The 16,728-nt window shown below is 33.8% G+C and overlaps 1 protein-coding gene across 1 annotated transcript in view; it reads left to right on the top strand.

Moving 5' to 3' along the window:
* Positions 1-16,728, top strand: part of UGGT2 (UDP-glucose glycoprotein glucosyltransferase 2) — a 206,028-nt gene that overhangs the window by 36,979 nt on the left and 152,321 nt on the right. The window contains exon 5 of the mRNA XM_051984021.1: positions 13,663-13,837. Coding sequence (XP_051839981.1) covers positions 13,663-13,837 — 175 coding nt within the window. The remainder of the gene's footprint in view (positions 1-13,662; positions 13,838-16,728) is intronic.

Raw genomic sequence — 16,728 nt, 5'->3', positions numbered from 1 at the left:
CTTCTCCAAAGTTCTGGCCTCAAACATCTCTAGCTTTCTTTTGTTTTAGAACTCAGGTGGTCACGCTGTCCCTGACTTCTCAGGAAGGGAGATGAAAACACTAACAAAGAGATGATCATATCTTCTCTCACTTCTCAGGGAGATGAGAACACCAAACCAGATATTGTTAGCAGGTTTCTACTGGATTGAAGGGTATACATAAATCCATCATCATAGAAGATATTAACACAAGCACATAGTAATATAACACAGGCTAGTAGTGATGTAACAAACAACATAAACCAACATAAGGAATTATACATGCCCATAAGTCAGAGATAGTCCAAGACTAATCTATTGTCCATTACTTCATGTGTCAGGGAATCCAATGATTCCTGCTGATTTTGATGTCCTGCAACAGTCTCATTAACAATTTTTTATGTTCATGAGGCAATTGCCATAACTGCCATGCTCTTTCAGTGGTGGGCACAGTCAGTGATGAAACTATCTGATGTTTCTTGGGGCTTCTCCATCTCTCTCTGATGGACAAGGTGAACATGGTTCATTGGCACCCATCTGATTCCTTCTCCATCTGTAGATATCTAAGCAAAATCTCTCCCCCAAGCAGTTAACCTATCTGGTCCCTTCCATTTACCACTTTCTGGATCTTTCCACATCACCTGGCGATTATCTAAAGATAGTGGAGCTGCTCGCACTGGACACTGCCCGCGGTGCACTGAACACCGGAAGCAGTAGGTTATAAAACCTGTCTCCTGGAGCCAGTGCATCTTTGTCAAATATCAAAAAATTTATAGTATAAAGAGCTAAATTTAAAAGTTCTCTAGGCTTACTTTTAGCTCCCCCTTTCTTTTGTTTTTGGAGGAGCATTTTGATCTCTCTGTTTCTCCTCTCTATTATTGCCTATCCTTGAGGATTAAAGGCTATGCCACTGGTGTGTAAAATCTTATACTGTGTACAAAGTGTGCAAAATGTTTAGAAGTATATGCAGGTCCATTTTTTTTTTTTTATTGCTTGTGGTACACCCATTATTGTAAAAGCTTGTATAAGGAATTCAGTGACAGTAAATCCTGAAAAGGTGTCTACCATAACATGAATAAAAGACAAATGACCAAGAGATTTATAATGGGTCACATCCATCTGCCAAATTTCACTGAATCTCAAACTATGAGGGTTCTTTCTGGTGGGAGCATAGGAGCATAGAAAGGAAGGCAAGCTGTACTATGCTCCTAGCTTCCTCTCTTGTTATCCCAAATTGCAAACATAAAGCTCGAGCAGCCTGATGATTTTTAGAAGGAGATTCTTGGGCTTCCTGAAATAAAGGAGCATTGGCTAACATGGTTAGAAGGCTATTTGCCTTTAAATTTCCATGAAAAATAGGACTTGGAAGTCCACTATGAAGTAGACATGAAAGATATAAATCTTACCTGGATGCTTTCTCACTTGCTCCTGAAATTCCTTAAAGAACTGATATATATTAGAAGCTACAAGTTTTAGTTGGGCTGTGGCAATTCTTTGTACCACACCTACTGAATAGGCCGAATCAGATATTATATGTATATCTCCTAGATAATAAGTAAGAGCTAGCATGATTGCATACAATTCATTCTGCTGAGTGGACTGAAAAGGAGTTCTGACTACTCTCTTTATAGTTAAATCACGAGAGTATACAGCACAAATGTTATATTTAGATTCATCTGTAAAAATAGTTGATACTTTAAGAGGAACCTTAGGAACCTTTTCTTCAAGAATCCATTGCCAATTATGTAATAGTCTGGTTATCTTTAATGGAGACCCGTGTGTAAGATTTGGAGCTGTGGCAATTAAAATTTGCCACTCTGGGATGGTTTCACAGCATACATTAATTTGTGCATGGGTATAAAAGGTGTATATCTTGTCAGGACTTATCCCAGATAATTGTACTGCTTGCTTAATGGCCTTTAATAAGATTCTAGCCACAAGCATTGGGTAAGGAGTAAGACTTTGTTCTGATTGTGCTGGGAGGTTCACGCACTCTATCGCACTTTCTCCTTGATGAAAGACTGCTATGGATGCCTCTTTTATAGCAAAAACTGATATTTCCAAGGGTTTCTGAGTGACTCTTTCGACCACATTGGATAAAGCCAGTTGAACTTCTCTCAAAGCCTCTTGAGCTTCTTTTGTAAGCTGGTGTGGTGAGTTTAAAGCATTGTCTCCCCTTAAAATGTCATATAATGATTGTAATTGAGAGGTAGTTATGCCTAACACTGGACGCATCCATTGGATATCTCCTATCAATTTTTTAAAGTCATTCAAGTTGTTCAGTTTCTCTGCTCTTAAAGAGAGCTTTTGTACTGTAAGCACCTTAGGATATACTTCATATCCTAAATATTGAAAAGGAGTATGCCTTTGAATTTTTTTCCTGGAGCTATATGCAATTTGTAGTTCCTTAGTGTTTCTATGTCTTTTGTAGCTATGCTTCTAATATTTGCTCCTCAGTCTACACCCCAAGATATCATCCTTTTAATGTAAAAACATAACTTTTGGAAATGCTTTTCTAACTAGAGTAAGAGCAGCGCAACATACATTTGGCACATAGTAGGGCTATTTTTCATTCCCTGTGACAAAACTGTCCATTCATATCTTTTATAAATCTCAGAAAATGCCTACAAAAAATGCTTGTGACTCATTGGGAAATCCAAGGAAAAGTCTATCATTTTTCCAACCAGATTTATACATAGGGAAATAGAGAATACTGTCTACATTGTTTATAGATTCTGGCCATTTCAGTGCCCAACACTGGGCACTAAAAAAGCAAATTTTTTCATATCCTTTTTATCTAGTGGGATAGAATAAAAACAGTCCTTAATGTCTATAACCCAAAGAGGCAATTTTCTAGGCAATTGAGTAGGAGATGGAAGTCCAGGCTGAAGAATTACTTTTCTTAAATCAGTTAACATTCTCCATTTTCCAGATTTTTTTTGTATTTTTTGTATTTTGTATTTCAACAAATATAGGGGAATTCCCAGGACTTAGAGAAGATTGTAAGTGTCCTTGGTCAAGTTGCTCCTGTACTATATTTAATAAGGCCTGAATTTTTTCACTTTGCAAGGGCCACTGTGCTACCCACACTAGTATATCAATTTTCCATTGAATGGGAACAGGTGAGAGTACAGGCAGGCCTTCAATAGCAGCCTTGCCTAAAAAAACCAAAGTACTCATTTATAATCCTAACTGTTGTAAGATGTCTCTTCCCCACAGATTGATGGAAATGTTTTCAACTACAAAAGGAGTAAAAACTCCTATTTTAACTTTAAATGTCCATCTCAAAGGGGTAGTACTAACTTTGGCTAATGACTGGGCCAGCTGGCACCTCTAATGACTGTAGGATCTGCACCTGTATCTATTAACCCTTTCAATGGTATGTCATTTACATAGTGAACATAGATTGGTCAGCTGTAACAGCTACAGTCTAGAATATTCCTGGATTCTGTTGCTGGGAGTCAAAATCTGGGCAACTATCACCAGATTGCCTATTAGGAGGATGTATCAGTAAACCTGATGCTACTTCTCCTGGGTGAAAAGTCACACATTGTCTACCTGTATTAGTGACTGGGATATAAGCTACACATTCCCCAGTTTCCCACATCATTGTATGGATGAACATGGTTTTGTAAGTACTCTCAGGAGGTGAAATGGTCAAGCTATTATGCCTGGAGGTAAAGGATCTGAAGGCCAGAGAGGGACAGATTTCACCTCTGCAGGGGATATCTCAGTAGTCCCAGCTGTATACAACTCTATTCTCCCTAACTGCAATCCCTTTCTCCCATCAGGTTGCTTCTTGGCTGATTGATCATGTCTTGATCTTCTGAACTTCTTTAGACTCTCTGGGTGTAGCATTGACTGCCATCATGCCCCAAATGTTTTTTGCGTGGGACTCTGGAGCCAAGCCCTGCTTCCCATTTCCCTGAATCAATTTATATTCTGATGTCCAATGGAAGTCTTTGATGCATTTTGTACATGAGGTTTGGGGTCTTGTTTTCCCACCTTGTTTTCTCACTGTGTCTCTATGCCAACATTGACCTTTCAAATGTCCTACTTTACCACATTGAAAGCATTGGTGAGTCTCTCTGGAAGTCCCTGTTGAAAGGGATCCATATTTGAATCTTAAGAAGTCTGCATCATAGCCTGGGTATAAAAGATATTTATGCCCACTGTGGCACAATGTCTTATGATCTCATTTGAAGGAGCATCCTGGTGTAGTCCTAGTATAATTCTTCTGCAAACCTCATTATCATTTTCTTTAACGAGTTGTCTTATCATAATTTCTGTTGCTATATTTTCACCAATAGTTTATATGACAGCTGTCTGCAAACATCCCACAAAATCAGTAAAGGGTTCATTTGGACCTTGTGCTGTTTTCGTGGAGGCTATCTTGCCTTGTATCTAATCCTTGTTAACCCCTCTATCTTGCCTTCCTGGGAGAGTGCCTCATGCTTTTATAGAAGCAGCAGCAGTTTGTTCATATGCTGTTATAGGGTAATTAATCTGCGCAAAGTGTCTGCATAAGAACCTATACCTGTTAGTTAGTCATAGATGATCGGTGTATTAACTCCTGTTTGCCTATATCATTGGGCTTGTATCCTACAGAGTTCACTATACTCAGAAAGCCACAACAGGCTTTGTCCAGATTCTAAACATGTCCTTGATATAGATTTCCAATCATCAGGGGTTAAAATTTCAAAAGCCAAATTCTCTAATAACATCTTAACATAAGATGATGTAGACCCATAGAGTGCAAGCCTTTTTCAGATCTTTGATAATTTCTAGATTAAAAGGAGTATATCTTCTTTTTTCTTGACCTGAAAAGTTAAATTCTTCAATCACAGGGTACACTTGTATTCTCAAATCAGATATATCCCACCCTTCCTCTTGGGCTTTAAGTATTGCCTTTTGTAATCTAGTCATAGGGAGTGGATAAGATTGTTGTGGGGGCGGTGCTGGTGGTGTCCCTGCCCTTCTACTCCTCCTCCTCCCTCCACCCATAAAGAGGATATTGAGGGGAGAGGGTCCTGAGATGAGAAATGCCCTAAGGGCAACTGCTCTAGTATAATTGAGCTGTGAAAGTGAGAATCACCACACTCTTTAAGCTTATGGGCTTGGTACTTAAGATCTTAGCTGCTTTAGTAGTACCATCCCCCTTGTCTTCTTTCTCTTCAAACTTCCTTGCTGGTTGTTCTCCTTAAAGCTTTTTTTTTTTTTTTTTTTTAGAACTTGTGCTCCTTTAAAGATAAAACTTTAAACCTAAAGAAAGAAGAGAATATCATTGAGAAGAATATGATTGATAGTTTAAAATATTATAGAGAAGTCAAATAAGATGAGGATTTGGCTGTTGAGACCATTAGGAGGAGTTAGAGCCAAGATGGTAGGATAGAAGCAAGAGAACTACAAAAAACTCTGCCCCTCCCCCCAAAAAAAACTCCAGAACAAGACAACCCTTTAAATTGGGCTAGAAAATGCTCATGCTCAAATAAAGGAAAAGTCAATCACTTTTCCAGCCAGATTTACACACAGGGAGATAGAGAATACTGTGTCCATTGTTGATAGATTCTGGCTATTTCAGTTCCCAAGGATTGTACTCAGTGGCAAAATAAGGTCTCAGATGCATACTGAGGCACCTTAAGGTATAGGAATTGTGCCAACTAGAAGCATTATCACCCTCAATATAGTTCCCGGTTGTGGATATACGGCTGAAGAGGGAATGTACACTGGGGCAGTATTCCAGATTTAGCCAGTAGGCTATGGAGCAAGAAATAAGTTTGGTTCAGACAACATGGTAGTATGGAATCTCCCTCTAGTTTTTGGCCCAATGTTAAGCCAACAGAATAAAAACCAGGGCAGGAATTTCAGAACAAAAGGAAGTTTACAATTCTTTCTGTCTCTTCTGGTAGAGCTTCCCAGCTGGCTTATAAAGACTAAGTCCAGAATCAGTCTCCTATTGCTCAGATCTAAACCCAAGTCAGCAATTTTCAGAACTTGGACCAAGGGAACAATTAATTAGACTTTGCCCTGGATCAGACTATTTTTGAAGTATGAGATGCTGCAAATCCCCAGCCTGGACTGTCCCTGAGTTCCTAGAATAATGCAAAACTCAGTGCCCCAAGAAGTTATTCAAGACTTTCTTCTTCTGATAATGCTTAGACTCAACTCAAATAAAAAAATAGACCTAAAAGTGAGAAAACAAAAAAGAGCCTCATCATTATGATAGCTATTGTGATGACAAGGAGATTCATGACACAAACCCAGAAGAAAAGTGAAGTCAAAATATCTGCAAACAAAGCCTCAAAGTAAAACACAGCTTGAGCATAAAATCAACCAGAAATTCTGGAAGAGATAAAGTAGGAATAAAAAAAGTTAAATGTGTACCAATGACATGAAAGTTCTAGCAGAAGAATTTGGACCAAAAAAAAAAAAAAAAAAAAAAATGAGAGCTATAGAAGAAGGAATAGGAATTCATAGTTTGATACAGAGGTTCAAAATTTTGCCCAAGCAACAAATTCCCTAAAAATTGTAATGTACCAAATGACTCCATGAGATAATAAGAAATATTCAAAGTCAAAAGTCATAGCTAAAACAATTGCTTTAGAAAATTAATGAGAAAAAAAATTTAAGAACAATGAAAGTCATGACAAGGAAAATAGGGCCTGTATATCATATTTCAAAAAATCTTCCAAAAAAAACCCTATCCAGCTCTTTTAGAACCAGAGGGTTAAGTAGAAATGGAATATACTCATCTTCTGACAGAAATCCTTAAATAAAAACCAGGAACATCATAGCCAAAATTTAGGGCCCAAAATGAAAGAATTCAAGTATCAAGCAGCCATGGTCACAATTTAGCAGCCACTACTATAAAGGAACAGAGAGTTTAAAATAATCATAGTATAGAAGGCAAATTATATAGGCTTACAAACAAGAATAACTTGCCCAGAAAAAACTAAATTATTATCCTACTGGGTGGAAAATTGATCTTTAATGAACTAGAGAATTTCCAAGAAAGTATTCCTGATGAAAGGAACAGAGCTGCAATAGACATTTTGAAATCATACATAGTAGAGAAGAATAGAATGAAAAGGAAATCATGAAGGGGGTTCTTTCATAGAAACCTGGGAAGAGTTATAGGAACTTCTTTATTGAGTGAAATTAACAGAACTGAGAGACCAATTTGTATGGCAACCCCAATATTGTTGATATAAACTATTTTTGGTCACTTTTCTTAGCACTAGAATCAACTACAATTCCAGAGGACTACTGATGGAACATGCTGCCCAATTCATGATGGAGAGATAGGGGACTTGGAGTGCAGAATTATATATGTATACATATACATACATATATATTATTTTAGATACAATGTGGAAATTTGTTTTGCTTTTGACTATATATTTGTAATAGGAGCTTTTCTTATATTCTCAATGGAGAGGGTTGAATGGGGGGTATGGAGGACAGGTTTTTAATAGCTTGAAAAAATAAGATTTAATTTATGAAAATATTAAAGTAGATCATTGGTAATTTTGGAGAAAGCAGCTTCAGTTGAATGGTGAAGTTGAAAGACAGACCATCAAGAATTAAGAGAATGAGAGGACAATGTTGGAAGCATCTATTACAGTAAATCCTCTCAAGACTTCTCCAAATCTCAAGCCACAAATAGGAAGGAGACAGATAGGACAATAGATAGCAAGTATGAACAGATCCAGAGTTAGGAGTCGAGTATGCTATGAAGTTTGCAAACTCATGTCACTAGAAGGACAGTGGCACTCTCATTGGAAATAGAGAAGTTCAGACAAGGGTTGGAGATTTCCAATGTGAATGTTTTGAGATTTCCAATGTCAATGTTGATATATTCAACCTATGGGAAAAGGGGATTAAGTTTCTGTAACTACTCCAAACTAATCTTTTGCTAGACTTTGTTGAAAATATACTTTCCTATGTACAGTTCTTTATAACAAAACATTAATTCTGATTGTTTTGTATTTTTACATACAAAAATATGCATTTTTGTTAATAGTAACCATGAAATAATTCATGAAATGAAGTACACAAAATAAAATTGATAACATGAGAAACACTTTTCTTAGCAGTAATTCCTCACAATTCTATGACCTTTTACACTAATATCTCAATTGAAAAAACATTGATTTCAGATAATATTCACTTTCCATAACATATGAAATTGATGATAACCATGAATAGCGTAGATTAAATAAAATTCTTAAAACTATAATATTTTTAACCTGAATATTACATTCCACTGTGTCAGATGGTGACATGAAGACATTATACTGTATAATATATTGCTATAAATGTTTCTACTTTGGCGACCCTCTGAAAACCAAGGGTAAAGTTGCTGGGACTATAGTTGCTACTATCTCAAGACACTGAAGTGGTGAAGTTGCAATATCCTCTTAGAGTCCAAAGGTCTTGCACTATGCTTTGAGATTATAGCTGTAACATGAAACTTGAGTCTTAAAGGCAAACAATGAAAATATGCAATGAATGCAAAGAGAACTCTTTACAACAGTAAGCTGAATAAAACCAGGAAAGTACCTAGTAGGACAGGAGCTACTCCACACAAATGAGTACATTACACATCTCATTCTCTCCCTCCCTTCCATATCTCCCCCAATTCCTGAGAAGAAAAGCAATATATTAGTTAAATGTGTAAAGTCATACAAAAGTTATCTAGTTAAGCCATTTGCAAAACAGCGCGCGCACACACACACACACACACACACACACACCAAGAAAAATAAAGCAAGTTTTAAAACTTGCTTTTTAAATAAAGCATACTTTAATCTGCTTTTAGAGTTCATTATTTCTAATTTCTCTGGTGGTAGATAACATTTTTTCATCATGTATCTTTTGGAATTATCTGAATTATCTTGAATTATTGTCCTGATCATAATAGCTGTCTTTCAAAATTGATCAGCATTACAATATTGCAATATGTACAGTATTCTTCTCCTGATTCTGTTCACATTTTGCATCAGTTTATATAATGCTTCCCAGATTTTTCTGAAAACTTTGTGCTCATCATTTCTTATAGCACAATAGTATTTATTACATTGTGCTCATCATTTCTTATAGCACAATAGTATTTATTACATCATATACTGTAACTTATTCAGCCATATCTCAATTGGAGGGTATCTTTTTCAATTTCCAAGGAATTACTATTAATATTTTTATGCATGGGTCCATTATTTTTCTTTGATATTTTTGGGATTTAGATATAGAACAAAGGCTGTGCATAATTATATAGCCTTTTAGACATTTTCCAAATTGTTCTCCAGAAGAGCTGGCCAAGTTTATAATTTTACCAACAATGTCCCAATTTTTCCATATTCTCAGTTTTTGTCATTTTCCACTTCTATCATATTAACTAATCCGGTAGGTGTGAAGTGGCATCTCAGAGTTGTTTTAATAGGAATTTCTTCAATTACTGATTTTGAGCATTTTTTTTTCAAGTGTCTATTGATAGCCTGTGTTTCCTCTTCTATAAAAAGTACCTCTTGATATCATTTGACCTTTTACCAATAGGGGAATGGCTCTTGATATGTTTAATTTTTAGTTTTATTTTTTTTTTCAAATTCGCCTCGGTTTCCTATATATTTGAGAATGAGGCCTTTATCCAAGAAATTTGGTGTAAGATTTTTTCCCCCCAGCTTCCTGCTTTTCTTCTAATTTTGATTGCATTGGTTTTTTGTGCAAAAAGATTTTTAATTTCAGCTAATTAAAAATAGTCATTTTACTTCTCATGTTTCATTGTATCTCATAAACTCTTCCCTTATCCATAGTTCTGACAGATAAAATTTTCTATGGTCCCCTGATTCACTTATGGTATTGCCCTTTACCTTTAAATCATTTATCTATTTTTACTTTATCTTGGTATAGTATGTAAGATCTTGCTCTACGTCTAGTTTCTTCCAAACTGCTTTCCAGTTGTCCCAGCAATTTTTGTCAATTTGTTAGTTCTTACCCTCAAACTTGGATCTTTGGGTTTATCAAACACTAAATTATTGTGGTCATTTACTAATCTATTCCACTAATCCATCACTCTGATTCTTAACCAGTATCAGATTTTTGGTGACAGTTAGATGGTGCAGTGGTTAGAGCATTGGACCTGGAGTCAGGAAGACTCATTTTCATAAGTTCAGTTCTAATTTCAGATACATTATTAGCTGTGAGATTCTTGTCACATCACTTTTTGCCTCAGTTTCTCATCTGTAGAATAAGCTGGAAAAGAAAATGCAACATACTGCAGTATCTGTTAAGAACACCCCAAATGAAGTCATAAAAATCTGGACACAACTGAAACAACTCAATATAGATTAAAAACTAGATTGGTTTCATGGTTGTAATAAGAGAAACTTTACCCAAACAAGAAATAGAAGTTGTAATTGCTGTCATTTCATACATGAGGAAACTGAGATTCAAAATGTCAGAGGCAGAGATCATCTTACTAGAATCCAAGTTTATTATTCTTTTTCCACTACAGTAAATTATGTATTTTAAAGGACTGGGTTTTGAGGCTTTTTTTATTATAGAATATTATATTCTATTATAGAATAACTTTGAGATTACATCAGAAAAGTTAGTAATATTGTTTTCTTTTATTTACCAAAATTCACTGAAGCACATACAGCTTTATGTAGCTAAGTTAATAATTCGTATTTTAAAATTGCTTCTGCTGTACTCTCTTAGGAAGACAGCTGTCAAAAATATTTTTAGTTATTTCACTAAAATAAGTATGACATTTGATTATATTTTATAGTTTTTACATATCTTAAGACAGAATCATTATTATATTTTCTTTTAAATAAAATAATTTTATACCTATCCATTTTAAATTAACACTTAGATATTTTTAAAAGAACTTTTATCTACCCATATGAGTTTCCAGTATCCATCCAGATAAGAGTTTATTTGAAACAAAACAATTGCCATCATGTGAGAAACTAAAGAAATAGAAATAAACCACTGTCACCAGAAAATTCTTTTTATGCAGAAAATCCTAAAGTTTTTACAAAGCAACATTAATAAGTAGAAATGAGTACTGTAAATGAAATTCCAAAAGAATAATAATGAAATAGTTAATGATTAGCAATGATTATAAATATGGTTTTAAAAAGTTATTTTATATAGAACCTGTTGATTTATATTTTGTTATAATTTTAGTGGATCTGAAGTGATAGTAAAAAATTTTTACATAGGGAGATAATATTTTACAGTGGAAAAAACAGTACATTTGGAGTCAGAAAACCCAACTTCCAGTTCTAATTTTGCATGATTTTGGGGAAAATAATTTAATCTATCTTGATTTTTAAACATCTGTCTTGTTATATCCCAGTTATAACTTTTAAAGTATCCTACAGATGTATATGTGATCTACAAGTAAATTAACATTTTAAAGTAGAATTACAAAGGCAATATTTAACATGCTAAAAATAATAAATCCTCAATCTCCTGAACAGTATCTATCTATCTATCTATCTATCTATCTATCTATCTATCTATCTATCTATCTATGATTCTGTTGTTTTAATGCAAGCCTGAAATTTCTATCTCATAACAGTTTGTTAGCATTTATTTAATTAATATCACATGTACTTAAAAGTTAGAAAATTTTAGTTTATATTTATTTTACCAATTAGATTGAAGTTGCCCCTTTTTTATAAAGCAGTCACAGATAAACACATTCCTGTTGTATGAATGTAATCTATGTGGTGTCTATCTTGCATTTTGCCTAGACTTCTAATAATGGACTTCCCCTTAGAAAAATTAATAGTGATTTCCTTTTCTCTTTTGTCTTCTTCTTTTTTATGTGGTAGTTTTTAATATAGTATGATCTGGTTTTTATCCTTTTAGGTATTCAGAGCTGTGAGACTTTTTTTTCAATATCTAAGAATCTATAAAAGCAAGATCATATAGAACTATCTTTAATTGTTATATGACATCTATTACTGCATGTTCATATTTTTTTCCACAGAATTAGAATTATTTCATTTTCCTAATTAAGAGTTAAAATTTTTTTCCTCATAGATATGAGGAAAATATATTTTTTGAACAAATTAAATAGTTTAGATTTATTAAGTTCCTCAACCTTTAAAAATGATGGCATGGATAGTATTTTCTCTCATCTTCTTAAGTTAGCTTTCTGAAAAGCTTGAGGAAACACCAACAGTTATTTTAATGTTGCTTAAAGATTATTTCATAATACCTTCATAATACTCTCCAAGTATTATAAGGCACAATATTAAATCCATAGATGGAATCCTTCAGTTCAGTTAAACTATGACAAAACATCAGGGCCTTTTATTACTTTTTAATAAAAAAATTTCATTTCAGAACTGCAATAAACTTAGGGCCTTCTTATTTTGGTATCTAGGTAGCACAGTGAAGAGAGTGCTGGACTTGGAGCCAGAAAGACCTGAGTTCAAATCCAGCCTCAAAGACATATTAACTATATAACCCTAGGCAAGTCATTTAACTTCTGTCTGGAAAACTAGTAGTAGCACCTGCTTCCTAAGGATCATGTGAGGATAAAATGAAATAATATTTGTAAAGGATTTTATAAACTTTAAAGCACTATATAAATGTTAGCTGTAATTACTATTATCATTATTTCTGTTATTTTTTAATATTGCTAAACTTTAATTGAAAAATGATGTAATGAATTTGAAAATTATCCTGTTATAGCCATATTTGCTGTGTCCTACTTACATGTACTTAACATGTAATCCTATGAATTCTAGGTTACACTTAAATTAGACTAATCATTGTCACAAAAGCTAACCTATTATCTCTTACCTTTGTGTCTTTGTATACCATGTTCTCCATACCTAGAATGATCTTCCCTTTTGTTCTTATTTGCTCACATCCATTATCTATTGAAATCTTTCCTTCAAATGTTTCTGCCTCGAAAGCATATCCCCAGCTATCTATTTCCTCTTGCATATCTGCAACTAAAGTTTTAGTACTTCTCAATTACTTATCTTACCTTGTATTTTAGCTTTTTCTATGGCTGATTTCCAGGTAGATCATAAGCTTCTTGAAATCAGAAACTATAATACACTGAAAAAAAGTAAATGCTTAGTAATTGTTTGTAAAAGTGAGTTGAATTGGCCAACAGAAAAAGTGAAAGGTAACAGAAACAATTCACTCTCTATCTACAGGTAAGGAGTGGAGCTGGAGAACAATGTAGTAAGAGACTTTTCTCATTTATTTTAATTTAAGTGCACTTTAGGGCCTTAGGCATCTGTATCAGCCCTCTTGACTTCTACTCTTTATTTTGGAAGGGAGAAGTTAACCAAGGGAAAATATCTTAATTGGTACATTTTTTTCTCTTTTTAGGACACATTAATTCTTTTCTCAGGTAATTAAGTAGTAGGGACATAGACAGAAAATAAATGAAGTTCCAAATTGGAACATTAGGGCAATCTCAAATGGTTTGGAGCAGATTCCAGGAAAGATTTACTCAGTGGGGAAAGGCAAGAGACAAGTAAATTTAGATCAATGTCTACCTTCCAGCATACCACGTAGACACTTGAAGATAGACACTGGTCAGTATCTCTTACATATTATTTATTGTATATCCTTACTAAAATGTGTTTTTTCTTTTCATTTTAGGCCTAGGCCTTATTTATTTAAAGGAGATCATAAATACCCCACAGTTACTGAAAACCTACCAGTGATCATACTTTATGCAGAAATGGGTACTAAAGACTTCAATAAATTTCACAAAATTCTTTCTGAGAAAGCTCAAAAAGGAGAAATTCTGTATGTGTTCCGACATTTTATTCAGGTATACTATTTTTATGTAAAATTCAACATGACTGTTAAAATAATTTCATTTCTGTTAATTGATGTAATAGAAAACTTCTTAGATTATCATTTTCATACAATGAAATAGATATAAACACCCACTTTTCTTCTCTTTGCATACCACATTCATAATAATGATTTCTCAAATTTATATGGTACTTGTTTTACAAAGCACGATAACTTTGTGAGTTACTGCAAGTATTCTTATTCTCATATCATTATAATCTGTTGGAGTTTCCTCATCTGTAAAATGGGGATAATAAGAACCTCTACCTTTTGGGATTGTTTTGGGGATAAAAATGAGATAATATTCTAAACTCTAGGTTGGGGGCATATAAATAGAAAAGTAAGATAGCCCCTTGTCTCAAGGAACTTCAATTTTTTTTCTTTCTTTTTTTTTAATTGTAGCTTTTTATTTACAAGTTATATGCATGGGTAATTTTTCAGCATTGACAATTGCAAAACCTTTTTTTCCAATTTTTCCCCTCCTTCTCCTCACTCCCATCCCCAAGATGGCAAGTAGACCAATACATGTTAAATATGTTAAAATATATGTTAAATACAATATATGGATGCACGAAGGAACTTCAATTGTAATGTAGAAATACACATAGGAAAGATTTTAGTTGCAAGTCAAATGGAAAGTTCCTTAGAATGGAATAGCAAAGCAGATAGTAAGGCCTCTTCTTAACTGTTATTAAAAAAATAAATAAACAAATAAATTCTCACCAGATACAGTAGTTTCATGATTTAGTAGATGTAGATCAGGAAGGTTTTCTAGTTTTATCCTCTCACTTCACAGATAATGAAACTGAGTTCTTGAGGAGATTAATTGCCACAATGATGGTAAAAAGGAGGGCCAAGGCATTTGAACATGTCTTTCCTCTGATTCCAAATCTAATGTTCTCTGCCATTATATCACACGGTCTCCCATATTGTTCAGATTAGTTTTTAATTTGAAAATTAAAATTTCCAATATTAAACATTTTCAAGTTGTCTTTATAATTTTGAATTTTTATAATTAGGGTATATTGTTAAGGACCATGCTTAAGTGAAGGGGCAGGTCAGTTCAGTTCTTTGAGAGCCTCCACAGCTGTGGATCATAACATCTGAAGGGCAGCCTTTGCTGACACAGGTGTCGCAGACTGGGAATGAGATAAATTGGAGGCAGAGGGAAGAGGAGAGAGAGGTCAGACAATGCAACGGCCTCTCAGTCTCCTTGTATCATCATCATCCTCTCACATAAATAGATCCATTCTTCAGGTCTGAGTTAGACATCCAGCAGCCACTGGCAGGTGGCTCCCTTATCACAACAATATATGACAAAACAAAACCAGAAATCATTTGGATTCATTTTTGTATGTGAGATATATAAATACATATATGTGTGTGTGTGTGTGTATCTTTATGTAGAGAGAAACAGAGAGAGGAAGAAAAGAGGGAGAGGCGAGGAGAGAGAGAAAGGAAAGGAGGGGAGGGGAGAAGAGGAAAGGTGAAAAGAAGGGAGGAGAGGAGAGACTATTTGAATTGTATATCATTACTAAAAGTGTAATTATGGCCCTGTAACAATATCTTATATTCATATAGAACTTTAAGTTTGTAGACCACTTCACAAATATTATTTCATTTTATTCTCACAATAAAGCAGATATGGGAAAACTGAGAAAAACAAAAGTGACAGTCAGGGTCATATAGTTATTAAGTATCTTGTAGCCAAATTTGAACTCAGATTTTCCTGAATTCAGGTTCAGAATTGTATTTACTATGCCACCTAGCTATTAGTATTTCATAATTATATATATATATATATATATATGTATGTATGTATGTAATCATGATAATAGCTAACATTTATATAATGCTTTAAAGTTTGCAGAATACTTTAGTCAGCTCACTTAATCCTTATAAAACAGCTCTGCAAAGTAGGCACTTCAGCTATTTTTTCCATATTTTACAGATGAAGAAATTGAGGCTTAAGATATGATTTGCCCATAGTCAGATAGTAAATATACAAAGCTTGATTTGAACCCAAGATTTCCTGAATTTAGATTCAGTATTCTATCTATCACATTTTATTATGTGAAGGTATGATTTGTTTACATGTGCTATTTGTGTATGAAGATATAACAGATATATATGTAGGATTTGGGATTGGGATTGAATAAGAAGTGAATCTGGATGTTAATATTTATCTGTGTAGGAAATTCTTAGTGTAGAAACATTCCCCCAGTTATGAAAATGTACAACATTTCTTGAACTCACAGTCTTAATATACTCAAATAGACATTGGCAAGGTCATATTCAATTCAAACAGCACAGAACTGTTAAACAAAATAATCAAACAAGAATTATAGCTTCTTTTTATAGCATAGACCAAGGAAGCTAGTCCTAATTTTCCTGTTATTTGAGAACATGGCCTTTTAATATTTTTTATGTTACAGAATTTATCATGTACCTTCTTATTTGATAGCATCTAGGAAAATATAGCATGATGTTTTCCTAGAAAATATTACTATTTAGTGAAATCATTAAATAGAGAATAAAGTTTATTAAAAGATACCTTTATGTTTTAAAAATCTTACTCCTGTAAGCTAATAATACCATTTTAATAGAAAGTTAGTTTTGTGTAGTACATAGATGAAAGTCTTGAATAGATATTGATGTACTAAGAACATAAAGGATAACAAATAAAATTAATCATTTTTATACTTAAGTAAATATCATAAGGATTTCTGTCAGATAACTATTATCTTGTTCTAGTGATACATATATACATATATATATATGAAGTTAATAAAGGTGAATTTCTTTAAAATATTTTAAGCAAATTTTATCCATTAATTTGTTTAAATCAGTAAAATGTTAAGTTAT

Source organism: Antechinus flavipes, chromosome 3, assembly GCF_016432865.1.
Source record: "Antechinus flavipes isolate AdamAnt ecotype Samford, QLD, Australia chromosome 3, AdamAnt_v2, whole genome shotgun sequence".
NCBI lineage: Eukaryota > Metazoa > Chordata > Mammalia > Dasyuromorphia > Dasyuridae > Antechinus > Antechinus flavipes.
This window is presented reverse-complemented; position numbering and strand designations above follow the sequence as displayed.